This window comes from Phaenicophaeus curvirostris, chromosome 1 (assembly GCF_032191515.1).
Source record: "Phaenicophaeus curvirostris isolate KB17595 chromosome 1, BPBGC_Pcur_1.0, whole genome shotgun sequence".
In the NCBI taxonomy this organism is placed as follows: Eukaryota; Metazoa; Chordata; class Aves; order Cuculiformes; family Cuculidae; genus Phaenicophaeus; species Phaenicophaeus curvirostris.
Window position 1 is genome coordinate 69,679,816 of NC_091392.1, and position 27,659 is coordinate 69,707,474.

General features: G+C 35.4%; 1 protein-coding gene across 2 annotated transcripts in view; it reads left to right on the plus strand.

Annotated features, from left to right (window-relative positions):
- AEBP2 (AE binding protein 2) overlaps window positions 1–22,224 on the plus strand; it is a 51,232-nt gene extending 29,008 nt beyond the window's left edge. The window contains exons 4-8 of one of the 2 annotated variants that reach the window (XM_069862129.1): window positions 1,136–1,322; window positions 7,854–7,978; window positions 12,981–13,048; window positions 17,030–17,143; window positions 18,730–22,224. In XM_069862129.1, coding sequence (XP_069718230.1) covers window positions 1,136–1,322; window positions 7,854–7,978; window positions 12,981–13,048; window positions 17,030–17,143; window positions 18,730–18,760 — 525 coding nt within the window. In that variant the 3' untranslated portion in view covers window positions 18,761–22,224. Of the gene's footprint in view, window positions 1–1,135; window positions 1,323–7,853; window positions 7,979–12,980; window positions 13,049–17,029; window positions 17,144–17,406; window positions 17,474–18,729 lie in introns of those variants that run through there. The other variant, XM_069862120.1, reaches the window with a different exon arrangement.
- Window positions 22,225–27,659: the final 5,435 nt, after the last annotated feature.

Here is a 27,659-nt window from a genome sequence, read left to right on the forward strand (position 1 = left end):
AAGAAGTGGGGGTAGCACAACAGATGTGGAAGGAACTTTTGAATAGTTTAGAGTGGTGGTAGGTTTTTTTGGAACTGGCTGATCAACTCATTTGCCCCACTACTACTCTCCGGAGCAGAAGAAAAATCAATCGTGGATACACTATTTATTTCAGCCATATGATAGAATGGTGTATCTTAAAATCACTTTTCTATTACCCCTGTAAGCTCAGAGCACAAGAGAAAAGGTTTGTGCCTCCCTTTTGAACAGCATAATTTAACTACCCATTTTGCCAATGGAATTATTGTAAATATAAAACAAATGCTTAAAAAACCACCAAAAGTTATTGCAGCCAGTACTAGCTTACTTGCATGTATCCTGCAGTTTGTGTTTCTGCTCAGTTATTGTTGAATAATTTCCTCTTTTTCTATTTCAGAAAGGGAGGCTGTTTTCTTTAAATAAGTATTTTCTTAAATACCTTTTGAAGTAATAGTAGCATCCCAAAATACGTTATATGTAATTGTTAATACAACTTTCAAGTTACTGAAGTCAAAATTTTAGACAGAACTTCAAGATAACCATTTATTGACTTTGTATAGCATTTCCAAAAAGTGTTAAGCTATTTCTGATTTGAAAAAATACATCCTTACCCACATTTTTTTAAGTTCTTCCCCCTTAAAAGACAGGATGACATGAGAGTATTACCATTATCAAATGCAGAAGATTGGAAAACTGTTGAGAAATACAGAATAAGTGTGGTATTATGAAAGAGAAGTGGATGTTGCTCTGTGAAGGGCAGAATTCTTCAGAAGCATTTATTTTCTGTGGAAAGAGTTTGTTAGTGCCTTTTTAACATTGTTCTTACGCTATATGGTATTATAGAATATAATATAGCATAGAATATGGCATAGAAAAAAATTGTTATACTGTGGAACAGTTATTAAGAGTTATGAAGTTCAGCTGGAAATGCATTTCAGATTGTTTCTGGTTTTCTTTTCAAGAACTGCATGGACATTGAGAATTTTTTTTCTTTTAGTGTGTTGGAGGTTGAGCCAGAAAAGTGAGCCTAAAAGATCGATCAAACTTGTATGAATGAATGCCATATAGTGTGCTCATACAGTTGTTCTGTTTGTTTTGTTTTGTCTTTCCTCGTTAGTGTGTAGTTGGTGGGTGCAATGCCAGCTTTGCATCTCAGGGAGGACTTGCCCGACATGTGCCCACACACTTCAGCCAGCAGAACTCTTCAAAAGTTGCCAGCCAGCCAAAGGCCAAAGAGGAATCTCCATCTAAAGCTGGAATGAATAAAAGAAGAAAGCTGAAGAACAAGAGACGACGATCATTACGTAAGTATTTCCAGAAGAAGAAATCTTCAAAGTTTTATCTTAGATAGGAAGTTCCTCTTCAGTGTAGTTGTTTCTCTGCAGATGTGGGTCTGGTAGAGTTCATCTTCAGCATTATAGTGTTGGTATCTCGTGTGATGGGGGGAAAACAATTCTAAATCGTGCCTGTGTGTGGCTAAAGCATTTGTGTTCTTTAGAAAAGATCACTTTTCTGTGGGCAGCAGTTTGAGTTTGCAATTTAAAGATTCTTTTAATTTTGGAGTCGCTTTTTGTTTAATAACTATATTAATGTTGGAAACTTGTATATATAATGATGATGAGATCTGAAGTTCAGTACTGCAGATTCATATATACTGGAGATAAAGCATGTTATATAAGCTGTCTTTCAGGCAGTTCATTTCATTAGCTTAATGACAATTTCACTAGCATAACTTAGAAAGTTTGTGGGTGATATGAAGCTGGGATCTACTTTGAGGGTAAGGAGGCTCTACAGAGGGACCTGAAGAGGCTGGATTGATGGGCTGAGGTCAATGGAATGAAGTTTGACAAGGCCGAATGCTGGGTACTATACGTGGAATGACACAACTCTATGCAGTGCTGCAGACTTGGGGAAGAGTGGCTGGAAAGCTGTGTGGCAAAGAAGGACCCATAGGTGTTGGTTGGCAGCCAACTGAACATGAGCGAACAGTGTGCCCAGGTAGCCAAGAAAACCTTGGACTGTATCAGAAATAGCGTGGCAAACAGGACCAGAGGAGTGATTCTGCCCCTGTACTTGTCGTTGGTGAGGCTGCATCTCGAATACTGTGTTCAGTTTTGGGCCCTTCAGTACTAGAAAGGTATTGATGTCCTGGAGTGTGTCCAAAGAAGGGCAACAAGGGTAGTGAAGGGGCTGGAGAACAGGTCTTGTGAGGACAGGCTGAGGGAACTGGTATTGATTAGCCTAGCGAAGAGGAGGCTGAGGGGAGACCTTATCACTGTCTACAGCTGCCTGAAAGGAGGTTGTAGCCAGGTGGGCATTGGTTTTATCTCCAAAGTGACAGGTGATAGGACAAGAGGGGATGGCCTCAAGTTGTGCCAGGGGAGATTTAGATTACACATTAAGAAATATTTCTTCACTGAAAGGGTTGTTGGGCACTGGCACAGGCTGTCCAGGGAGGCGATTTGAGTCTCCATCCCTGGAGGTACTTAAGAAGTGCTTAGGGATATGATTTAGTAATGGGCATGTATAGCTGAACCGTATCTCAAGGGTCTTTTCCAATCTAGTGATTCTATGATTCTCGAACCATGATATAATTTTGGGCAGATTTGACTTGTTGTCAAAGTTTTTTAATATTCCTCCGCACGGTTGATGTTCTCTAAATCTATACGAACTAATGTGCTTAGCGTGGTTTATCTTTTAACTTGTATTGTTTCCTCTAGCAAGTAATAATCACTTCCCCAGTTCCTTTTCTAGTCCATCTTGATCCAGTTGTTTGATTCCCAAGTTGTCTAGCATTAAACTAATAACCATCTCAAATTTATTTAGAGATTATAATGTACAGAAATGGTTGAGAAAGGTTAGGCAATTGTAGAAGTTTAACTTTGTTTTATAATTGCTTTGGATGCAACTCTTTTAATACTGAGCTGTTTAATTACTAATTTTAAACTGTCATTGTGGCAGTTGTGTTTTGGAGTAGAGACGTGTAAAAACCCATTTAGATTTTTTTCCTGCTGATAGGTTCACAGCTGGAAATAAAACTTCTGTTGGTTTTTACCTGTGGTATAAAGTCAACCTTCCAGTATTTATGAAGAGTGCAAGATACCATTGTTATGAACCACTGGACATGTTCTATCTCGTATTGTCTGAAGTAGAGCTCAGTTCATAAGCAGGCAGTTATTTCAGTCCTGTCTCCTGCCTGGGGGTAGGATGTTAAGGATGATGTCTTGGGAGAACTTATGCTGCTTTGCTGGGTCAGCAGTTACTCTTATTTTTCCAGAACTCTTCTATGGCAGAACACTTGACTGTACTGATCTTTCTGTTTCTGTGGGGAAATACAGTTACTAATTATTCAAGTAGTACTGCAACAGTGGATGCATATACTAGTGGTCTTACATGATTACTCTATCATGATTACTCTATCATGATTGTCATTGTTCTTATCTTGGTACTTCACCTGTGTTTTAAGGAACTGAAATTTATTAAGCAGTGGTCATATTTCTGCCTTGAACACAAAGAAGCCTATTGTGAAAAGTTACAGTATTCCTTGAATTCTGAATAGCTTATTTCCCATGTCTGTCTTCCACACTGTGACAGCGATGCAGAATTTTTTTGGAAATGCTTGGGTATTCTTAAAATATATGGGAACAAATTAAATCATTAAACACATCTTAAAACTGAACTTCAAGAATTCCTGTAATTTTGACACTGATTCAATATTCAAAGAAGGCAAGAAGTTATTTGTTCTTTTCAAAATTTGATTTTCAAAGAGCTTTCCCTTTCACTTTTGACAATCTATGTAAGTGAGAAGGTTCAGGAAGGGAAGGCTGGTTAATGAAAGGCTATGTGGTCACTTTGCAGTATTATTTTAGTTCATCTTAAGTGTAATGAAAGAGATACTTGAAATAGTTGCAGGTTTCTGAAGAGGTATCTGGATTTGTTGACTGTGTTACTTAAATGAAATATAGATGTGTAAGTCTGGTCACGTCAAAATTTTCACTTTTAGAGATATCTGTGTTGCATCTTAGCTTGCTTTTCCATATTGATTTTGTTAGGTGGTGGATTTAATTCAGTTCCCTCCCCAGTATATGCAGAAGTACTTCTTTCAAGTTGACATTTTATTAGTAATTGACGAACATTATTGACTTCCAAGTTTTAATCAGCGCTTTGTATTTAAAACTTGAAATTACCTCCTAAAGATGTTCGAGCCTTAAGAATTTACTGCAGATTCTTGAATGAACCTATAGCAAAAAATGCAAGCAGTAAATGTAATGGCGATGTTAAAGACGGTCTGGTAGTACTTGAACGGTCTGTTGTCTTGATCAAGTGTTGCGCAGGAAGAAAAAAAAAGACAGCTCAAGCAATTTTTTATCTTCCTGCCTCTTGAGACAAATGCAGTGTTGGCTGTAGAATTTTGCCTTAAGGCAAAAATAATCTCTTGAGTAGGGAACTGACTACTGTAGTGTATTTCTCCGGAGGATACGTGACCCAGAAACGTATCCAAACTTGATGGCATTGTCTGACAATGCTAAGTATTGGTACCTTTTCTTTAAAACAGCGAGTGGATTGTTGTTGATTAGGTGAACCTCACAAAGTGCTGATAAAATTTTTCTTCTCTTTCTGTTTATTTGCTTAGTTTAACTTTTAGTCAAGGATTGAAGTCTGCAAGCTTGTGTCTTTTGTCTGTATAATAAGAATGGTGGAGGGCAAGGACCCCTATCTAAGAAGACAAAGTAACCAGATAACAGCATAAAGTATTTTCAGTATAGAATGTATAAAGCCAGGAACATAGATTTCTGTTTAGGTATTTTAAAGGTGTCCAGAAGGAGACGTGTTGAACTTATGTGCCAGTTTATCTGCAATTGGGGTTACAAGAAGTTATTGCAAAGGGATGTAAAGTAACGTGCAGATAGTGTAGAGTCTGTTTAAACTTTTCACAAATAACTTCGAGGAAAAATTAGTTTTTCATCACAAAACAGTTTTTCTCCTGAAAAAATTGTTGTCAACATGTTCTCTCTATCTCCTCATGATTTGATTAGACCCTGGGGTTTTTTTTGCAAGATGTGAGTGGCTAACTAAATATCGGCAATTGATTGCTAATACTTAGTGCTATTGAAGTATCCTTGTGTATACGTTCTTGATTATTGAAATACAGATCAGTAAATTTGCTTTCTTGGTGTTAACCTTCAGATATAGAACACGCTTTTGAGAGTCATTACTGCATAAACAAAAAAACCTTTACTGTGGCTTTATATGTGATGAGAACATGATCATCTAGCTTAGACTATAAAGAGAATTCTTACTGTTACTTCATTTTTTCCTTCTTTCTTAACATCTTGCACTTCTTGAACTGTTTCGCGTTTCTTTTTTCCTGTCTGTAAACAGTATGTGTTCTTTTAAGTTTGGAAATCAGTACTTTTATAGTGAAAGCATGTTTTACTATAGACACCCTTACAGCTGGTTGTATTAGTGCTGCTATAGACACCATTTGATTTGTCATGTAAATTTTGATGTTGCAGAATAATTTAGGATTACAGTCACTGGGTTGCTTTCTCTTCTGGATAACCCTATACACATTCTTTGTGCTGCATGGTCCATCATTTAGAGATAGAGCCAAAGAAAAAGTGTATCTCTAAAATTGGTCGTAGTGTTGCTATTCTGAAGCTACCAAAAAACTTTGCAGAAATTTATATGATTATATTTACCACGTTGTCACTTGTTTTTGCAGTTGCAGAGATGACAGTATGGTTATTAATGAACATGATAATTGAATTCACTAAAGAAATGTGAGATAAGGAAATGTACTGTTCATGTAACTTCCAGTAAGACTGTGTTAGTTACTTTGAATTTCATTTGAGGGAATAGAAGGAAGGTAGAAAATACAGTGTTAACACTCAATAAGGAGTAAATAAAACTGTTCATAGGCCTTTGGCAAACTGTGCCCTTTCATCTTCTGCATCTCTTGATAACCCAGTGTTAAATCCTGAAGAAATTTATTATGTGAAATCAAAGGAAAAATATGGGGTTATCTTTTTCTTTCTACTGTCCTTTCCTTCCTCCATACCTATTTATAAAATATTGATATGCTTGCATCACTGACCACCTGCAGCATGAACTGCTGTTCTACATTACCACTTGCAGCAAGAAAACCTTTCAGTGACATGATCGTGCAATTGTCAGTATCCAACCAAGAGTGAGGACATGACATAATGTACAGATGAATGCTTAACAAGACTTAGTCCCAACAGTGTAGCAAATACTAGCTTCAAGTGGAATTTGTAGCTTGTTTTGAAATAATGGGTAGATAATCTTGGTGAAAATGAACATTTAAGTTCTTCTAAAGGAAGACAACAGAAATTAGACTAATTGTTTCTGCAGATTACAGGATAATACATAATCAGTAATGTAATATTAACTCCCATTGTTATTTTTAATTTAAGTGTGTTGTACAGAGAATTAATTCTCTCAGATAAAGCTTAAAATTTGTATGCTTTCGTACTTTATTTGCTCATGTAATTTTACTATTCTTCTATATAGTATGTTTTTTAAAACTTGTGTGAAGTATTTCTTGCAGCATGCAAATACGTGCCCGGTAGCAGTTGGTTTTTACTTAAAGTATTTTTAGTGTAGAATTAATAGACTTTCTTTACACTCCAAATCAGAATTCAGTAATTTTTTACAATTTGGGGAACACTTAACTATAAAAGTTTTTCTCTAAAAGGAAGACAGCTTTATTGCCTGCTGCTTTTAGACTGCTTGTAAAATATCGTAGAATCACCAGGTTGGAAAAGACCTCTGGAATCATTGAGTCCAGCCATATCAGATGGATGTTAATTGCACTTCAGTAATGATAAGTTGATGTGTAGTGCATGATGCAGTTGGTGCTTCTTGGCTAGAAAATAACCTGTTTACTAATAATCATAGAACATGGAATGACAATTTGTAATTAAAAACCTGTAGCAGTATGAAGTTTTTCACATTGACTATTCAACATTATTACCTATTGGCAATCAAATTTCTTAATGAGTTAGTGTTTTCTTTGCGTTTGTAATAATTTTTACTTAGTGCTTTGCTTTGTGTTCCACTGCAGTACCAAGTACTTTTGTTTTCAATGCCATTGTTGATCTATTTGCAGTATCCCAGCGTTCACTGGAAATAGCTGGTGTTTCTAGTGATTATAAATCACAGCAGAGTAGATTGTTTTTAATAAAGTTAAAAAATAAGGTATAAGTACAAATCTGTTTTTAAGATATTTGTATGCACTACTGTGTTCTGAAATACTTTACTACTGTTTTTTAAAAAGCCACAGCAGTAAATATAGGAGCTAGTGATTGGGCTTTCAGGGTGACTTAGCCAGTTAGGTTCCCATAAACATCGCAACCTAATTGGGCTGGTTTTGCATTAAATTAGAACTCACATTTATTAATGAGTTCTGGGTTTTGTTTCTTTGTGCTGGGAATTGTTTTTTTTTTTAAAAAAAAGGGTGATCACAATGTATGTTCCCAGAGGTGCTCAGCAAAATTAATGAATTTTTAATTTTGAAGATCAAGGATGAATGAATTCACTTGAAACTTCAGAAGAATGAGCAAGTGTAATTTAGTTAGTCAAAATAGCTGTTTTGGCTAGGAGTATGTTTTGAACAAACTTAGATGAATCCTGTCCTTTTTGGAGTCATTTCTTCATCTCACTTAAATTAACATTTACAGCTCTTTGACAAGGTAGTGCTGATGCCATAATGATAAATGATATACTAATGACACTTCAGACTTGTTTACATGCTTGAATATGTTTGAATGCTTTCATTGTGTTGAATGCTAAGGATCTCTCTTTTTTTCTAGCAAGACCTCATGACTTCTTTGATGCACAAACACTGGATGCTATTAGACATCGAGCCATCTGCTTTAACCTCTCAGCACATATAGAAAGTTTAGGGAAAGGCCACAGTGTTGTATTTCATAGTACTGTAAGTATATATATGATGTATTCTGTTCGTTTACCTATATGTCTGAAAAATCTAATACTCAGAAAGATTTCTGGTTTTCTATTACTCCTTGCAGGCATTTAGGCAGACATTAGTAATATTTTGTATTGTTAATATGTTACATTGTTAATATGTCCAATGCTATTAATAAAGTAACTTTTTTAAACTACTATTAGTAGTTGTTCCAGCTCACAAATTGAATAGCGTGCAACATTTCCTGTCTGATATGCTTGGGGAAATATCTAACGGGAAGTATGTGTTGCAGAAAAATTTGGTTATATTTTCTAAATAAGAATGCAGTTTAAATGGCTTTTCCATAGTAATGAATGACTGCTAATTTATGGCAAAGAATATCTTGCAGGTATCTGTATAGTTGAATATTTAAAGATACTGATCTGAAATGTGTGTTTACATTTTCTTACTGTAAAAGGTATAATCCTGAATAAATGCATGGTTGTCCCCCTTTTTTCATTTTTCTTTTAATAAACTCACCACCAAAATGTCAGTGAATTGGTAGGAGGCAAGTACCAGGAGGGAGCTGGCCTTTAGTCCTGGTTCCATATTCTGTTAATTTCACTTGTGTTTGGGTAGGATAGCCACCATTATTAGTTTAGGGAAGTTCAAAATTGCGGGGAGGAAGTAATTGAATTGATCTATAGGGATCAGAAATTCAAAAAGCTATATAATCTCAGTTTTTTCTTAACCAGATAGGGAGATACAGGCACATAAAAGGTAGAAACTCAGCTGAAGAAGATAATTGAGATGGGACAAAATGAAGGTGGAGGTGCTTTGTAAGTTGGCGGACTGATGTAAAATGAGCTGTGGTCCAAGGAAGGAATGCTGACTGCTGTGTCTTCACCTATGGCTGAGACTTAACTCATTATTCAAACTATTGAACTGTCAGTTTCTTTCCATAAATAAAAGATGATTTTATATGCATGAAACTTATTTTGCCTATTCTACAAGATTGATGATTGTTATAAGTATGTGCGGCCTATATTAGAAATGTTTCCCAAATGATTATTCTTGAACTTTGTGCTTTGAGCACCAGCTGCAAGTGGAGAATTGCCAGTGGCTTAGCTGTTCCTGTACTTAAACCTCATTCTAGTTTTCCTGGCCAATGTGGATTTTACAAGGTTGTGAGAAAAGCAAATTCTCTTCCAATTCACAGCTTGCTTTAATCTGAAAGGTTATCCAGACAGACTATTTGGTTGTGGAAGCTCACCTCTGGCTATTGGAATAATTCATATGGAGATGGAATTAGGGAGAGAAATGTGCTCTGAAACTGCTTTATATTAAGTTGAAGGAAGTGTTGAAAATCCTTTTAGCTTATCCGTGTATGCGTCACTCGAGATGGTAGGGGGTTGATTAGATCTGAAATTGCTTAGACCTCAGTTGAGGGAGAGGTTGTACCTGTGGGAGAACTTTTATGAGAGATTCCAACCCTGGGCTGCACACTGCAGCCCTGTTTTAGCAACTGTGCTGCTACAGTTAAGTGAGCTTGTGCTGGACATCAGCTATATTGATGAGACTCGGCCTATAATCTGCTTTAAAAGAGAAGGTAGAATAGAAGCAGTCCTGTGAATGTACACTTACAGTGAGCTAATGGTCATGTTGCCAGCAGGTTGAGGTTGGTGGTTGTCCCCCTCTATTTTATTCTCCTGAGACCCCATCTGGAGTATTTTGCACAGTTCTGGAATCCCCAACATAAGAAGGATATGGAACTGTTGGAACAGTTCCAGAGAAGGGCTGTGAAGATGATCAGAGGGCTGGAGCATCTCTGCTATGAGGACAGGCTGAGAGAGTTGGGGTGGTTCAGCCTGGAGAAGGCTCCAGGGAGACCTTATAGCAACCTTAGAGTACCTGAAGGGGGCCTAGAAGAAAGGTGGGGAGGGACTTCTTACAAGGGTCTGTAGTGATAGGGTGAAGGGGAATGGCTTTACATTGGAGGGGGAAATTTAAATTGGAAATTTAGATCAGACATTAGGAAGAAATTCTACACGGTGAGGGTGGTGAGGCATTGTAACAGTTTGCCCAGGGAAGTTGTGGATGCCTTCTCCCTGGAAGTGTTCAAGATCAGGTTGGATGGGGCCCTTGAGCAGTCTGGTCTGGAGGGAGTGTCCATGGCAGGGGTGTTGGATCTGGATGATCTTTAAGGTCCCTTACAACCCAAATCATTCAGTGCTGCTGTGACTTACGAGGTTTAGGACCTGAGTTTGAATGGCTGGCTAAATAGTGTAATATGCTTTGTGTGGTCCACGTTGAGATGAAGAAAAAATGTGTAATTATCAGGGACGTTAATTAGAAAGATGAAAAACATGAAGGTAAAATAGTTTTCCTGTCTGAAAACTGACAGGAATTGTGTAGGAATTTCTCATTTATGCAGTGTAAAAATACCGTCAGCACAGTATTGTACAGGATCGATATCCTAGTGAAAAATTACTAATGTCAAGAATTTTGAAGCGGTGCCTTTCATCTCCTATGAAAAGGCATTCCTATTATTTTTGTATTTTTTTTTAAAAATCATCCTTTTCTTTTTAGATAGGAAAGCTGTAGAATGCAATCACCAATAAAGCCTTGTTAAAGACATGTATTTGACACCTAGAGTTCACCTTTGACTTCATTATGAATTCTTTTCCTGCTTATTTTTTTTAATTGCAGTGACATTATTAGTACTTAGGTTCTCTGAATTGTTAGATGGCAAAAGTCAGGCACTTCTATTTAACCCAAAAAGCAGATATTACACTGATTAAAAAATGCAGCTTATAGGTTACCTTATCCTCTGCCGTTTCATCTACGTAGCTTTTTGAAACGGCTAGAATTAATTCTCTAGAATAATTGATTACTGAACTGTTTTTAACTTTTTAAGCTTTTTTTTAGGTGTTTAGCTTTGTTTAGGTGTTCAGCCATCGCATGTATTGATACCAGTTACAAATCTTTTGAAATCGTACAAGTTTGAAATGTAATAAGTGAATAAAATAAAGGTGCAAGCCAACTTAGAGGGTGAAATTTTTCTCTTTTTCCAGAAGAGGTCAGCAGAACTCCATTTCTGAATTGAGCCAGCTTTGATGCACCTTTCCTTTGGGGAGATAAATTCAAATTAAGCTTACCTTTTGTTTCTGGGATATTGCATGAAATTTATAGAATAAAGTAACATGTTTTTTTTTTCAAATAAAGCAAAAAGGCTGAATTATATGAAGATGAAAAACTTAAATGGACTTTAGATCTTTACAGAACAACTTTAAGTCTTCAGAGCATTGCTATTGCAGACATGCTAGATTTCTTTCATTTCAGTTGTAATTTTTGTTGGCTTGACTGTAAAGCTTTGATTACTAATGTCAAAGTAGCACATTTTTTTTCAATTGTTTTATGGCTAAATTTTTGCAATTTTTTATTTGTCTGCATAATACCTGTATTTCTGATTGTAGCCTCCTTAAGGTATGATGAAACTTTCATTGCACTAATTGTGATAAAAGTGGATAATTTTTATTACACCTTTTATAAAAACTTATTTGGTTTTGAATATTTCAAAATATCATAGGATTGCAGACTAACAGAATGCTTTGGCTTGGAAGGGACATTTGTAGGTCATCTAGCCTAACCCCCCAGCAGGAGCAGGGACATCTTAAACTAGATCAGATTGCTCAGAGCCCCACCCAACCTGACCCTGAATGTTTCCAGGGATGGGGCCTCTGCTACCTCCCTTGGCAACCTGTTCCACTGTTTCGCCATCCTCATTGTAAAAAATTTCTTCACTATATCCAGTCTAAGTCTACCCTCCCTTGAGGAGGGTGCTGGCCTCTTCTTCCAAATGACAGGGGACAGGACAAGAGGAAATGGCCTCAAGCTGTGCCAGGGGAGGTTTAGGCTGAACATTAGGAAAAAGTTTTTCACAGAAAGGGTGATTGGGCACTGGAACGGGCTGCCCAGGGAGGCGGTTGAGTCACCTTCCCTGGAGGTGTTTAAGGGACGGGTGGACAAGGTGCTGAGGGGCATGGTTTAGTGTTTGATAGGAATGGTTGGACTCGATGATCTGGTGGGTCTCTTCCAACCTGATAATTATATGATTCTTTTGAATGCCAGTGTTAGAGAATATATTTGTACCTGACTGAAGAGATTTCTCTTATACTTGGTGAGTTTGTAACTTTATCTTGGCTGGTGTCTAGCTTCAGGATCCCACACCTAAAAACTTCATTTTCTGTGAGAGTGTCTTATGAGGTAGTCTACTGTGAGCTAATATGAGAAACTGTGAGAAAGGAGTTCTCACTTCTTGTGTGGGACCTTATGGGTGGAGTACCTATGTTCTGCTTAAACCCTTATCAGTTCTTGACAGGTCTTTGATGTGTCATTTGATTTGTTGTTTGTATGACTGTAGCAGCAAGTGTACCCTTTACGATGTTAAGGGTGCCCCTTGAGCATGTAACAATCTCTGTAAACCTGTAAGTTCTTTCAAGTAGCCTTTGCCATTCCCTCATTCAGAGCTTGGTTTAGGTCTTGGAAAGGAATAAGTGAAGGTTACCTAGGAGGTTATACATATGATGTGAACAGATGTCAAAGTGTTTATCATAGAAGATTTTATTCTTATACCATGCTATGATTAAACTGTAAGATATATCAGTTTTTCTAATCTTATATAGGTGTCTTGTGGAATAACATGAACATATTCATAGAGCTTATTTGTTTACGTTTGTTCTTCAAAGCTTTTGGAGTAGGTGAAAAATTTGAAATATTTTCATATTGGAAGCATTGTGTTTGCTTTTTGTTTTTTTTTTTTGAGGAACAACTTAGTAGACAAATGTTAAAGGAAAATATTAAACCTTGAAAGGAATGGCTTGAGTAGTGCTAAGTGCATTCTACTGTTCTAGCTTTCAAAGACTAAAACAGATTGCCTTTTATAAATATCCAGCTGAATATGAAGAACAGTGTTTATTGGTCGAAAATCTACAGATTTCATTTTAATTATGATTTATGTACTTATTATCAGGTAATAGCTAAAAGAAAAGAAGATTCTGGAAAAATAAAACTCTTGCTTCACTGGACACCAGAGGACATGTGAGTATTTTGCTGGTGATTTTATACAAGATTTAAATGGGGAATGATTTGCAGTGGGGTGTATGAACTGTCTGTCACTAAATTATGTTATGTTCATTTTTTAAAAGTGCTTTTTAAAAAGTAATTTGCAACTTAAAAAAAAATCAAAGCAATGCTTTAATTGATTTTTACTTTAGCTTTCAAGTCTTTAGACTCCGATTAAATTGCAGGTAAATTCGAAGCTTTGTTTTTGATGCGTTTTGTTACTATGGATATTAATAGCAAGGTCCTCTTAATTTATTGAATGGGCGATTCATTTTGGTTTTGCTAGCCATATGCATAAGGAGGTTTATCGCTGGGACAACTTTGTATGTTTTTCAGTACCTAGAAGTATTTTGGGATCATGATGAATCAGTGGGTAAACCAATCATCAGTGGAACAGTAGTACTACAAGAATCTTTGCCTAGGTGCCACAATTTAACAGTATCATAAGCACAGATGGGCCTTTAAGGTATCCATGTCATATTGCTGTTGCTTTGGATTCTCTCACTGGAACTTGGAATACCCTTCCAGTATGTTTGGCTGGTTTTTTTTTCCTCTTAGATTTTCAAAGTTCTGCTTCGTTCCAAATGTGTAACCTTGTGTAATGCAGGACTAAGATACAGTCCTTGGGTAGGCTTGAGACATATGAAATAGTAAGCAGACTTTAGAAGTAATTTATCTACTTTGAAATAGCAGAGATCTCCTTTCTCTTCTGATACAGAAAATAATGTATATGTAAATATTTTGATCTTAATTACATGGATTAATAGAATAAAAGTTTTGTTTCCACTACGCTTTAGAGAGAGAAGTAGGCAAAGTATTTTTAGGAGAAGTAGTAGCTGTATGCACCATGTTTTCCACATTTTTTAAGGTCATGAACTATTCTTCCCTTAACGAGTAAGAATAATCATAACAAAATTTATTTCTTGGTTCCATATGCTGCATACTGATTCCTAGATCCATAGTCCTGCATGCAGATGAGGTTACTGGGTCATTTAGTTCACATTAAGGTGGAGTTTACTGAGAAATTACCTCACACGAAGATTAGTAGTTGCATCATTAGGTGGGGCATGCAGGTTTAGAGGCCTTTTCTTAAATGGAACTTGGTTTTGCGTGGAGATATGTCTAAATTGATAGAATTCATTAGGTGAAGATATCTACATTTCACATGAAATAGTCCATGCAATCAACATTTAAAACAAGGAGAACTTTTAGATTCGGTGCTGCTTTTAAGTGATTGAGTGGGATGGTAATGTAAAGCCTTAGCATAACAGAAATTTACCTTGGTTTTGGTGAAATTATTTAAATTGCTGAGTTTTGTATTGTCCCATGTTAGTCATGTGCAGTAGCATGAACTTGGCAGTGTGACTATATCTGCAGAGGACTAAGGCTGCTAGGTTATCTGCAGCATTTTTGGCATTTTGATGTGGTTGTAATATGTCTGTAGCTTTTTCCTCATTGTAGCATTTTTAGCCTGCAAGTTTCAATTCAGTTTGAGAGAGAATAAATAAAAAACTTCGGTAAAAAGTGTACTACTTCGCTTCCTTTTAGAACAGCTGGTAGTATTATATGCAACAGCATTCAGAAATTATTCTTATTGAAATATTTCTTATAAAGATAGTTAATTGCATTTAAGATGAAAAGCATTTAACACTGGGAACATGAAAAGTAAATAAAGATCAGAGTCCTTTTTGTCTAACATAGAATTAAATGAGTTTTTTGCTAGTGCAGATGAATACAATATTAGAACATCTGTATTGGAGAAGGCAAAGTCATTCAATAATGCTAAAACATCCCTGATAGAATGTAGACTTGGTTGGTCAATTCAAAGGAATAACATGTTTAATATTGATATTTCTTGCATCTTGGTTGGTTTAGGTAGATCGTATACTTACTACACTGAACGATGTAGTTTTGAGTTACTGAATATTCCATAGATTCACATTCATCTTGATTATTACAGTTAAGAATAGCAAATCCAAGACATCATGGCTCATCGTCTGTCATCCATCTGTTTTAAACAGTGAATATTCTTATAGAAAAGTTGAATGTGGTCATGATGATTACTTTGCATTGTGCTAGGCATTCAGATGGACTAAGTAATAATGATTTTACTGTTTCTACTCCGAGTTGTCTTGAGGAACTGTTAAACTCTTCTTTGTTATCTGTACATTAAGTAGTTTTTCAGGAAAAGTAAATACTAGTCTTTAGTCCATTTCCTATGCAAGAGGGAAATAACTTCTAAAATTTGTTTTTGGAGGAGGAATTTATTCTTTGTGCCAGTACTTCTTAGCTTGCTGAATTGTTGTCTATGTATATTTCAAATAGTCTTGGCATGTGAAAGTATTTCTTACTTGTTTGTATTGTTTTGCATCTTCAGCACATAGCCTTGACTATGATGTCTTCCAAATGTTACTTGTCAAAAAACCAATTTTGACTTTCTCTGAAAACAAAGTCTTAGGATGTTTTTTTTCACCTTTCATGATCCGTATTAAACCTTTGTACATATAGAGATTTTCTCCATATGTGGTACCTTCTTCCCTGCCCCACCTCCTCTTCTCTTTTTTTTTTTTTTTTTCTTCTGTCTTCATCCTTTAATCTGAAAAGGGGAAAGTATCACTGGAGATACTCCTTTTCCTACTAGAAGTTCTGTGTTTCATTTTACTTTTTGGATGGCTTACCCAAAAAATTGAATATGAGTTACAGCTAACTTTTGTTGCTCAAAAATAGAGATTCAGTTTAGTAATTGCAAAAATCTGTCAAGTTGTATGTAGCTTTGGTCCTATAAAACTGTTTCATTTAGTTAGTCTTAAATGTTGCTTTGCTCAGTTTCATGCTTGTTTGGTCAGGTGCAATTTGAAGTAATTCAACCAATTTGAAACTTGTTTCTAAATGTTAAGATTCTTAATTACAAACTTAAACTTTTTTCTACAGTGTGAAATTAATTTTTGACTCCTAGGTCACATTAAAAAAAAACCTGACTGTGTGGGCTGAAAATAATTTCAGGAGGTTGTTGGGTGGGTTTTTTTTTTTTTTTTTCCCTTTTTGGGGAACGTTATTCCCCTCTCCCCACGCCCCTGGTAGTGGAAGCAAGGCAAATCTCTCTTGTTTGTTCTGCAAAGCCTTGGTCAGTTCTAACTTTTGGAAGGAGGCAGGAAAGCAGGCTTTTAGTAAAACATTGTTTTATGATAACCTCAGCAGGGCCTTAAAAACCCAGTGTGCGTTCAGTATAAGCAGTAGTAATGCAATAACCCCGAAGTAAGCATGTTTAGTTTCCAAGAATTCAAGTTCAAAACATAGATTGGTTGTGTATGTTATCTCCAGCCCTCTTCTGCAAGTTTCACTGCAACTGGCACTGAAGCAACAATTCCCTATAAAGACCAAGTTTTACTGCATCTCGCAGTGAGAACTGTTGCATAGCCAAAATACTTAGTGCTGATTGCCTGGATTTCCTCAGAAGATAATCAAACTATTAACTTCAGCAAAGGTTGAACATTTTGACATTGAAAGCTTTGAACTTGGAGCAAGCAAATTAGTGTAACTTGAAGCTCATTGCCTGCAGTATATTCTGGCCTTTACTTAGTTTTTTGACAGCATCAAAGAATTCTATGCCCAGTAAAATAAAGTATTACAAAAGACCCATTTTTTCTTTTGCTACCCATTTTCACATTAAATTGTTGAAAAGGAGAAGGTCGTGCTATTATTATGTTTGGTTTAGTATTCTTCTGGAATAATCTAAATTCTGTTTAGGATCTTTTTCACGCTGGGAATTTGAAAAGCTTTGAAGTTTAATGTGTAAATGTTGACTGTCTTCTCCTCACTCAGTGAAGATACTTTTTAAACGGTGAAATGTGAAGATTTCTTTAAAAAACTTCATGTGTACTAATTTACCGCATAATTTTATGTAAGAAAAACAGTTGATCTTTTTTGAATATTTTTATTTTATTTATTTATTCATAGTCTGCCTGATGTGTGGGTAAATGAAAGTGAGCGACATCAGTTAAAAACTAAAGTAGTTCATTTATCAAAACTACCAAAAGACACCGCCTTGCTTCTGGACCCAAACATATACAGGTAATTTCCTAATTTTGAAACTTTCTTTATTTTATATATAGTCTTAAGCCTCACTTAACTTTTTGACGTTTGAAAATCAGCATTACTAATGCATTATACACCAGACTAGGGAGCCTTGATCCTTTCAGCGTCCAGGAGTTAAGTTCTGAGGTCTTAAATTGTTTCAGAATTACTTAACTTCTTGAACTGAACTCTAGTTACTGAGAAACGGGGAATATGTGTATTTACCAAGTGTATTTTACTTTTTTGTGCTTGGTGTACAGAAATTCTAGTAAAGGAGGTACATACAGTGGAATCCTGAAAGATCACTTCTGTTAAGATCACATACTGGTTTGTATACCAATTTTTTTAAAGTCCAAATTTATCTTTACATATTTTATATTCAACTGTAATACATTCAGTATTACCTTGAAATCTGTACTTGAATACAAGTACTGTTATTTTTCAATACAAGATTCTTTAGAGGGGGACAGAAGGGGACAGTACATGTTACATGTCTACAAGCTGCATTCACATTTGTCGTTTTAGGAATCGAGATTGGCTTCTAATCCATTTTGTTTCTAATAATTTCCTGATTCCCCCCCCCTTATTATTGTGCTCACATAATTGTCAGTACCCACAGTTCTGAGTGTGTACAGTTTTTAAAGGTAATCTGAAATGCTTAATTCACTGTTAAGTTTTTGAGCATCCAGAGATACATATTTATGGGCTTATGTTACAAATTCATGAAGATTGGGAGGGTAGTTTTTTCTGCCATAAGTGTTCCTATGTTCCTTACTTAAAATCCAGTGACGTAGCAGGAACACTAATATGAGGTCCTGATATGCGATAAGCCTTTCAGTTCACCTTTAATATTCTGTCTACTTCACTAATCAAATTAATGATAACTTGGTTTACAATATGAAAATAAATCATCATACTATATCTGCTGTATTCCTAAATGTAAGTATTTAAAATACTTACTTTAATTGAATTACTGATGTTAACAGTAATTTATAAATATGACAAATTGGATTATGCGTTTTAAAATTGCTTAACACGATGACTGTTTTATAATTAATTCAGGGGTTAATCAACTTTATATTGATTACCTTTGCAGAACTTGATAGATTACCTTGATTTGGGAAGGAAGAAATAACCTTTTAAAATAAAAATGCGATGGTTTTCGGGATTAAGTCCTTAAAGAAAAATGAGCGACCTTTTCTACCTCTCCCAAATAAAATGAAGGTCCCCTCACTTAACTGGATTTTTAGCAGTATAGATCGAATTGTGACTAAAAAGAATTTTGGGACCACCTGCAGGAAATAAAAGAAATGCAAAGTTTGGGCCTTCAACTTTAAGAGAAAAAAAAAAAAGGTTAGGGGAATTCAGTGACAACTATTAGAGTCATGCTAAAACAATGACTCCAATAGATGGTTTGAAATAATTATCTGAAGTTCTGAAATGTGCACTAATACAATGGCTTCAGTTTTAGTCAAATTAAATAAAAGTAGATTTTATATAGTCATGGTTTCATAGTATGCTCTAGCTAACTCAATTTTACGTCTCAGTTTCTTTATGTAAAGCTATACTGTCTTCTTTTACAGAACAATGCCCCAGAAGAGGTTGAAGAGGTAAAAACCAAGCAAGCGGGGACACCTGCAGTCTTAGTCACTGACAATGGATTTAGAAATAAAGTTGCACATTAGTCAAATCCCATCCTTTTTTTTTTTTCTTAGATAAATATTTATGCTTAGTGTAAACATTCTGTGAATGAAGTTGATGCTTCTGTGGAATATATTAATATATTACTGTATATCCACATTTTCATGGAATGGTACAGTGGGAGACTGAGCAAACACTCTTCTGGCAACTTAGTGGAACAACTAAAAAGGCTTTGCATGCTTGCTTCTTTAAGCTGCTTTTTCTTTAGTAAATACAGTAGTTTATATTTGATGAAAAGAAAAAGTAACCATCACCATTTACTCACAATTCCCAGGAGAAGTGCTAACAAGCTATTAGGCTTCTTGTCAATGTTAACTAAATATAACACATGCCAGACAGTAAAACAGCTACCAAGGGATTATCCTGTTGCCCTTTGAGTATGGTGGATAGTAATCATTCGTCATTTGTAATCTCGTGTACTTTTGCAGATCCTTAAAATATGTTGGATTATAATGTTTAAACAAATGTTGATGGAATGCTTGTCTTTTCCAGTCAACTATGAATACATATAGTACGGTTTAAAGATGTTAAGAGTGTTGCAGTATGTCTAACCCCCTTTACAGGAGTAGTATAGTACGTTAATGCGATCTGCTTTTATGTGATCCATATCAATGGATGGTTTTTGAAAAACCTCTACTTAAGCAGTTAGTGTTATTGGTGTTTTATTTCACTGTTTTGACCCTTTAGGATCCCCATTTACTTGTAAAGTATACTTTTTTTATTTGGCCTAATGTTTTCTAGATGTAAAGAAAATGGTATTTTTTAAAAAAATAATCTAGAAATTCAATCCTTTATGCACCAAAGTTGGCTTTGAAAAGGAAAGTAAAATCATTTTCTTGCTTAATAAGCAAGAAGCCATGGATTTTTGTAACTGACAAATAGAGATGTGTCTAACCTGTTAGTCTTTGTATGGAGACAAAAATGCATATAGATAATAGGACATTGCTTGTAAATATTTCAGCAGATTTGTAATATATTTTTATATTATGAAATGTACTGTAGATGTTTTTCTAGAGGCATGAAAGTTAAAATGTATATATTACGGTAGAAATAATATTGAAGGATATTGTAATTCACTAGTGCTGCCAGAAGAATTGTTTAAAAAAGCACCTTCCTTAACAATAAAAAAAATAAATCTTCTTTTGCATACCTAAGGGACTATATACTACTGTTAATATCTGTTGTAAGAGCAAAAATACATTGAACATCCTTCCCAGAAATCTTAGAGGGATGAATAGTACCCATAATTAATTCATGGCGCTCCTTTCTAATAGTGAACATGAAATCAGTTTTTTCCTTACTAGTGGAAGGAACTAATATGTAAAATTTGTATGGATATATGCAGTCAAACTGCAGAGTTAGTCCTCCTTATTGGGGAGGAATTTACTACAGTGAAACTAATAACCAGCAGTTTTTACACTAAATTTTTATTGAATAGAATAAAACTTAAAGTAACCCTTTGGTTGCAGAAGTGAGCATATCCTAAAAAAATGCATTCTGCATTGGTACTGACACGAGAGTCTTGCTTAGCTCCAATGGGTTAAAAATGTTACGTATATACACAGAAAAGAAAATCTTATCAGACTAAATGAAGTGCAGATTAAAAGCACTGCTAATATAAGATGTTCTGGAATGGTTGTTTAATAAGGGTATTATTCATAAAATCTGTAGTGATGTGACTTTATTTTTTAAAAAATGCAGTGTTTTGGTTTTTTTTTTTGCTTGAGCACTTCACCTACTGCTTTTTCTGTACCTATAAAGTAATCCATAATCTTTGTTTCTTTTTTGGATTTGTTATAAAATTGCCAAATAGAAGTGTTTCAGATATAGTTTGTATTTGTATTTTTTTAATTTTATTGCTTCATGAGTTTCTTGTAAGTCATTTATAATTGACAGATGATTGTAGACCTTGCCTGAGTATTTTTTCTAATAAAACAAAGCAAACAAACCTAATTAGCTTCAAAATTGTAAAATTTCAATGGTGTTTTCAAAGATAAATATGAAAATGTCACTATCTGTTTATTTCCTCTGTAAGTAGTAAAAGACATACTCTTACAAAATGGGGAATTCATGTATTCAATTGTGTACTGTTCATGTCGTCTGTTACTTTTCTTGGGTTTGACAGAGGTATTATCTGATGTTCTTGTGGTACAGTTTCTGCCTTGGAAGGAAAAAAATTGGTTTAAGTTAGAAAAAAATCTGAACAAATGGATAGATTGGAATTAAACTTTCCATAGTAGTCAAAAGGTAAGTGGACTTTTGGCTGGTTTTTAATTTGAAGTTATCAAAGTAAATTGCTAAAACTGTTTATGCTTGAAAGGTATTTGTATTCTAGAAATTATTTATTTACTTGGTGGTGGTTTATGTTTCATACGACAGTCGTGTCTCTCTAAAGGTCTGCTTCAGTTTTTGCATGTGTCCTTGGATGAATTTCAGTTTTGTTAGAGTATGAGATGTGTGGAACTGACACAGTGTGCTGGGAGGCATTGATCACTTTGTTCTGAAACAAAATCTTATTGCTCTAATTGTCATTCTTAAAAAGAGTTTATGAAACAATTGGCCCTTCCCCTTTTGGGTAGTTCCACATGCATTCTTTCAGGATGTAACACAGATTTCCCACTGTCTTTCTCAAGTACGTTTCTTTTTTTTTTTAAATAGAGTTTTTTCCAAATACGTAGAGAATGCATTCCCTCCCAGCTTGACTCCCTATTTTATTTATAGACAAGTGCCACCAGGACAAACCTCTAGTTATGTTACCCTTTGCTGCAGCCTGTTTCCAGACTGTTCTAATGGATAATTATATAAAATCCTAAATTTGTACTCTTTTGATTAGAGGTTTTCTATCACCTTTAGCATATTACAGAAGGTGAGCAAAAGAAAATTGCTAATTTTGCAGTTAAATCTTGGCAAAATACACTGGAGTTGGACAGGTTCAGCTTGGAAAAGGGAAGGCTTTGGGAGAACCTAACAGCATCTTTCCAGTATCTAATGGGTTACCAAGAAGGTGGAGCCAAGCTCACTTAAAACTGCACACAGCAGAAAGGATGAGTGTCAGTGGTCATAAATTGAAATATGAGGGTTTTTTCACTATGAGAATAGTCAAGCTGTTGGAACGGATTACTTGCAAAGATCCCAGAAATCTGTCCTTGACAATTTTTGAGATCCTGGCAAAGGCCTGAGCAACTCAGTCTAGATTCAGTGGTGTTAGTGTTGCATTAAGCATGAGGTTGAACTGGATGCTCCTTCCTAGCTTTTCAGTGTGGCTTGTAAATTATCATAGAAAACCATTATTACTATTTTATACTCCAGTCTGATATTGATGGTATTTCGTCACATAATGCTTTCTTGCCTTGACATTTTAAACTTGCATGTGAACGTATCATAAGCGTTTCTCTTGCACATTAATGTATGACATTTACAACAAAAATAAAAATCATCTATCTGTAAAGATGGCTTTCAAAAAAGCAGCTGGATCTATGGTTTCTTTCAGTAATTTTCTGTAAGCTGTTAGGTAGACATTCTGTGACTGACTCCTATGTGCACATGGTTCTGAAAGCAAAATAAACAGTTTGATCACTAGAACAAGATATTGTAAAACAAAACATTCCAGCAGCAGAAAATGGTTTTAACATCACATGGATTTTCTTAGTCAGTTAAAGAAGGCCTTGGATCTTTTAGTTACCCTGGTGTTTACTTATTCCAAGCAAAGAATAGTCTTTATTAAATTATGTTGCTTCAATTTTAATAAAAATTTCTGCATTAAATACTTCGCCGGGGAGGAGGAGGGAAGGCCACATCTGCACTACTGGTTTGAGCAATATGATGGAAAAAAATATTTTGAAACCAAGAATATCCATTTGTTCATGTCTTTTCAATAAGGCCTTTTTTTCTAAAATTCTGTGTGCTTGCAGTTATATAAAGCCATTTGAGACTAGAAGAATTAATACTCATGTTAATACAGCTGTAGTCTTCTAGTGCTCCTAATACTGAAAAGTATTAGGTATTAATACTAGAAGTGAATCTCTCGAAGTATGTTTATGACAAGAATTATTATGGTGCTAAAGGGCTTCACTATTGCAATGTCTGCAATAATTAACACAGAATGAACTAATTCTGGTCCAACAATAAAACCCCATGCTCCCGGAACATTATTTTTTTTTCAAACATCTGTTCTGTTATTTTTCCCTGAATATAGCTGACCAACTAGAAAAAAACAAATAGATATGTTGTTAAATCTCAGGTTATCTTCTGGAAATTGGTGAAAGAAGCAGAGATCAATGTTTTGTGTTTCAAGCAGAGCACAGGTTCCAAGGATTGGGAGCTGTGAATTTACTTTTCTAGGTAAGAAACTCTAGGTAATAAACTCTGATTATGGGAAGAAACCAGTGTTGCCACCTGTATTTTTTTATTTTATTTTAACTGGAAATAACTACTGAGAATTTTCTTTCCTGATCTATTACAACAACTGTCCTTATAGTTAAAAATGCTCCCCAGACTATATGCCTGTGTGTCTTAGTTTTTATACTACAATATACAGTACTCTGTACAGTAATCTACAGGGTATCTGTGTTGGGGTTTTGATGTAACTTCATCCAAATTCTATGTAATTACTACTTTGGTTTTTTCTTCATTTTAATGACGTGTAGTTGGAAAACTTGTCTGTCTCTTAATGCTTTAAAATTTAACCAGTTAATTTGCTTATATTTTCTAATACTTCCCTTGCCAAGCCATTAACACTATATTATAGCACACAGTAGTAAAAGTATAGGGGTGGACCAAAGTGAAGTTCCAAATGTACCCTTTATTTGTGTGCCCTAATTTTTGAAAACTTGTCTTGCAAACTAATTGTATTTTTTTCTTTAATTTCTTAAATGATTTAAAAATAAATATCAGTTCCAGTATATTGCATCTTACCGTCATTTTCAAGGATTAAGGCAGAATTGAGTCTTACCTGTTGGAATCCACAAAGCTCGTTGTGCTGAGCTGTCCTGTTGGGAGCTAATAGAGTAACACAGACCAGTAGTGGCTGGCATCTTTCATGCAGACTTGGAACAAGAGGGGAAGAAGGAGATGCTACTTGTGAGTTTGATAGCTGTTGAAGATTGAGAGTTAGTAAAACTGCTCAAGTCTAAGCTGGAAGGACCTGTGATCTTGATATCTCTTCTGAGCTTCTATGCTTAATTATTTTCTTTTCTGTTTTTCAATGTTTTAAGGCAAAAAGAAAAACAATGTTCTGGTCTGCTTTTCTGGTCCAGCGGTATTTTGCTTTCAGCTGTGCATGAAGTTTCATTTATTTCCCCTTCTTTCCTACATACGTAATTGGACTTCCATTTGTAATACTTTTCTCTCTAGAAAAGAGTTAAAGTTAAGATGTCTTTGATGTCACAATGTCACTTAAAGCAGAATAGAGAAATGGAAATTGTAAAGAGAATAAAATTGTGTTGATCGCTTAAAGTGGGCTGTTGGTTGACAGCCAGTTACAGGTAACTTCAACTCTTTCAGTTGTTTGTGCAGATTAATACACTCTGTGAGTTATGCTATATTATTTGTTTCTACTAATTCTAAAAATGACCATTCTTACTTGTGTAACTCCTTGGATATTAGAGTAGTAACAAGTAATATGGTAAATCTGTTTACTTCATCCTATATGAGAGGTAATTGCTGATCAGCATATTCCTGGGTTGTCTTGCTTACAGAAGATTTGAGTACTGTCTACTGGAGGCTGTTCAAATTTTGTCAAATTTTAGCACCCTTTTGTCTTAGTATTTTGCCTGTGTTTGTAGTCTCAGTGGACGATATAAAATCCCCTTGTATGTTTACTGTGAACTACCTGTGATCTGACAGTCAGCCTTTCTAAGGGAAGCAAGAAAATGCAGTCACTGATGGTTCATTTGGGGGTTTTTTGTTTTGTTGTTTGTTTGTTTTACTTGAAAGTGTATAGTTCCACTGTATTTAAAGAGAATGTTTTCTGTACTGGGGAGATGAGTGAGTCTAAATGGAAATGTACCTTTGGTAATACTTGCTTGTGAGAACAGCTGCTTTCAACAGTATCCAGCAAGAGATGTGAAAGATGTTTACCTTAAGTTCCAAAGGGACTTACAAAAAACGTGAATACTTGTGTGAATGCACAACTTTTTAGTCAAAAGCTAGTTCCATAATAGTACTAGATGTTGAATGCCGCTGACCAGACTCAAGACATCTCCTCCATCTGAATGTTATGCTCATGTTTTCTTGGCTTGCTCCATCCATGTTATGTTTAAGCTCACATTGCTCAGTGAAATTTGTACAGACATATGGAGTCTGACAAATGCCTCACTAACTTTAGAAGGACTTTGTTATGGCTATTTGACTTGTCTACCTCTGTTCAAATCTGTTGTCTGAAACACAGATTGTGAAATCAGGGAGAATGGAACATGATGTTGCGTATGATTTGTTTAAGCCAAAGTGCTCAATGTGAGCCACTTAGGCTCATGTGTCTAGGCATTGAAATATATGTTTGGTTTTTTGTAATTTCAAGGCCAAAAAGCTGGTAGCTGTGTTGCTTTGGGAGCAGAGCATTGGAATGTTGAGATTAAAGACTGTCCTTAGGCAATAAAGGCATTTTAAACAGTTTTAATTTTAAACCCTTTGCAGCTTTTACTTTTTAGTGATTGAGGCCAGGGCTTGGACCCTGCTTCCTTTTTTCTTTGTCATAAATATTCTCTCCTAGAGCATGGATAATATGTCAATTACACTTTAAAAAGTGTTTATTGCACAGCAGATGTGTGCATACAGCAAATGTAGCTGAAAGCCAAAGTATTTAATTAGCAGTTGCCTGCAGCTGGATTCTTTCTTTTTAAACAAGCGGGGAGGTGGGGTAAACATAAAAGGATGTCAAGAGACATTCTGCTGACAGTGAGCAAGTTCATGTGTAATTACTTACTAAAAATTTTGCTCTGCCTCCATACTCGAACAGCCATCATGTGGTATTGCTGACTTTTCATTCTGCTGTGCAGTCATCTATGAATTTCATGACCATACTGACCAGATACATGTGCCGCCTCATTCCAATAACATTTGAGTTGTGTAGCCTTAAGAAAGGAGGATAATAGATGTGATGATTTTTTTAATAGTCTTGTGCTCATCTCTTAGCTTCGTTTTGGTTGTTACCTCTGCAGCTGAGAGTTTGCCAGTGACTTTAAGGGTGAGGATTTATGTTACAGTCAGATCTCAGAGACTGGAAATACCTTCCTCATGAGTAAAATTCTAGATTTGCTTGCTTTTGCATTATATACATAGTTTCTCAAGTCGCAGCATAAGCTGTGTAGGTCAAATCTATGTCAGCATTAATTTTTTTGCATGTTTTACTTCTCATTGACTAGTTGCTGATAGCTTTTAAATGAACAGATGAGGGTAAAAGTTGAACGTATGCTGTAAAAAATGTCAAAGAAATGGTTTGGGGGTAAAAGGTGGCCCCTGTCTAATTAACTGCATTTATTATTATTATTCAGAAGTGAATTATTGTGGGGTAAATATGTAGAACAAAAGCTTTCTTTGCTACTGCTTCATCTGAATAATCTGCTACAAGCTTTACAAACTTCACATTGTAGTTTTTGCTGTATTTATCTCCTTGGAGTTGTCTTGCTTTCTTTCTTGGCTAATTGTTAATTTTAATCTTGCAAGGTAGTTCATAATTTAGTGGGAGCCAATTTCAGCAATAGAAGATGACAGGAAGATATTTTAAGCTGGAAAATGGTAAGTAGATGTCAAGACAGCCAGCCACGCACACTGCAGTTTACAGGAAGGTAAGTCATGTTCCTGTCCCACCTGTCCTCAGAGGTGCTTGAATCCTGTGTGTCACAGTGTGCATTTCTATTCTGTGTGCTTTAGGTAGAAATTTAATTTCATCTGTAGCCAAAAGGTGGCAGCAATCTACCACCCTGTGTATGCGTAGATGTAATCTATTGCTTAGTAGTGGTACTACTTGAGGTGCTTAGTTGCTTTCCTAAACCAGTTGTCTTATGTGCAATTTTTTGCCTTTGTTGATATAGGATGAAATTATATCATGTTTTAACAACTCTCCTAACTGTTACTGGTTGGTCTGTGTCTCTCAGATATTGCAAAGGAGCGTAGAAACTGCCTTCTCTTTTAATAAAACTGAATAATAAAAGTGAAAATACTTTATATAAATGTTTTATTTTATTATCCAAGTACTAAAAAGATTGAAAATTATCAGATTCTGTAAAATATGGCTGGATAATTATGGTGTTTGGTAACTTTCTTTTCCAATTACCTTTTATTTACCAGTGATGCCCAAGATACCACTTTTGATGACCTGTTTTCCTAAATGGATGCAACAAGAACTATGTTTATGGAATTCTGTATTTATTATCTCAGTAAGTTAGATATCAAACTTACTATTGATGTAATCAGATCAGTTTTTTTCTTATATTCCCCCTCCCCCAGCTTCAGTAAAAAAAAATATTCAGCAATTTCAGCATGGATTTAAAGTAAAACAATAACAACACTGTGCCCCTCAACCCACCCCAACCTTTCAGCTCCTGACAGCTGCAAAATCTTTCAGATTAGTAAACCCTAGAGGAGGCAAGTGCTGTTGGAGTCAGGATCATGGTTTCTTCTGTATCAGAGTAGTCCTTTCAGAGTCAAAATGAGTAGCTGTAAACAAGGCAGGATTAAAGCAAACTTCTTAAACTTGGAGCTGCAGTTGCCCTCAGAACTGTTGAATAGCAGCATTGAAATGATGGCAGCAACATATACCAAACCTCCTTCTGTGCTGGTATTTATGTAACTTCTCTAAAGAAAACCCATTTTC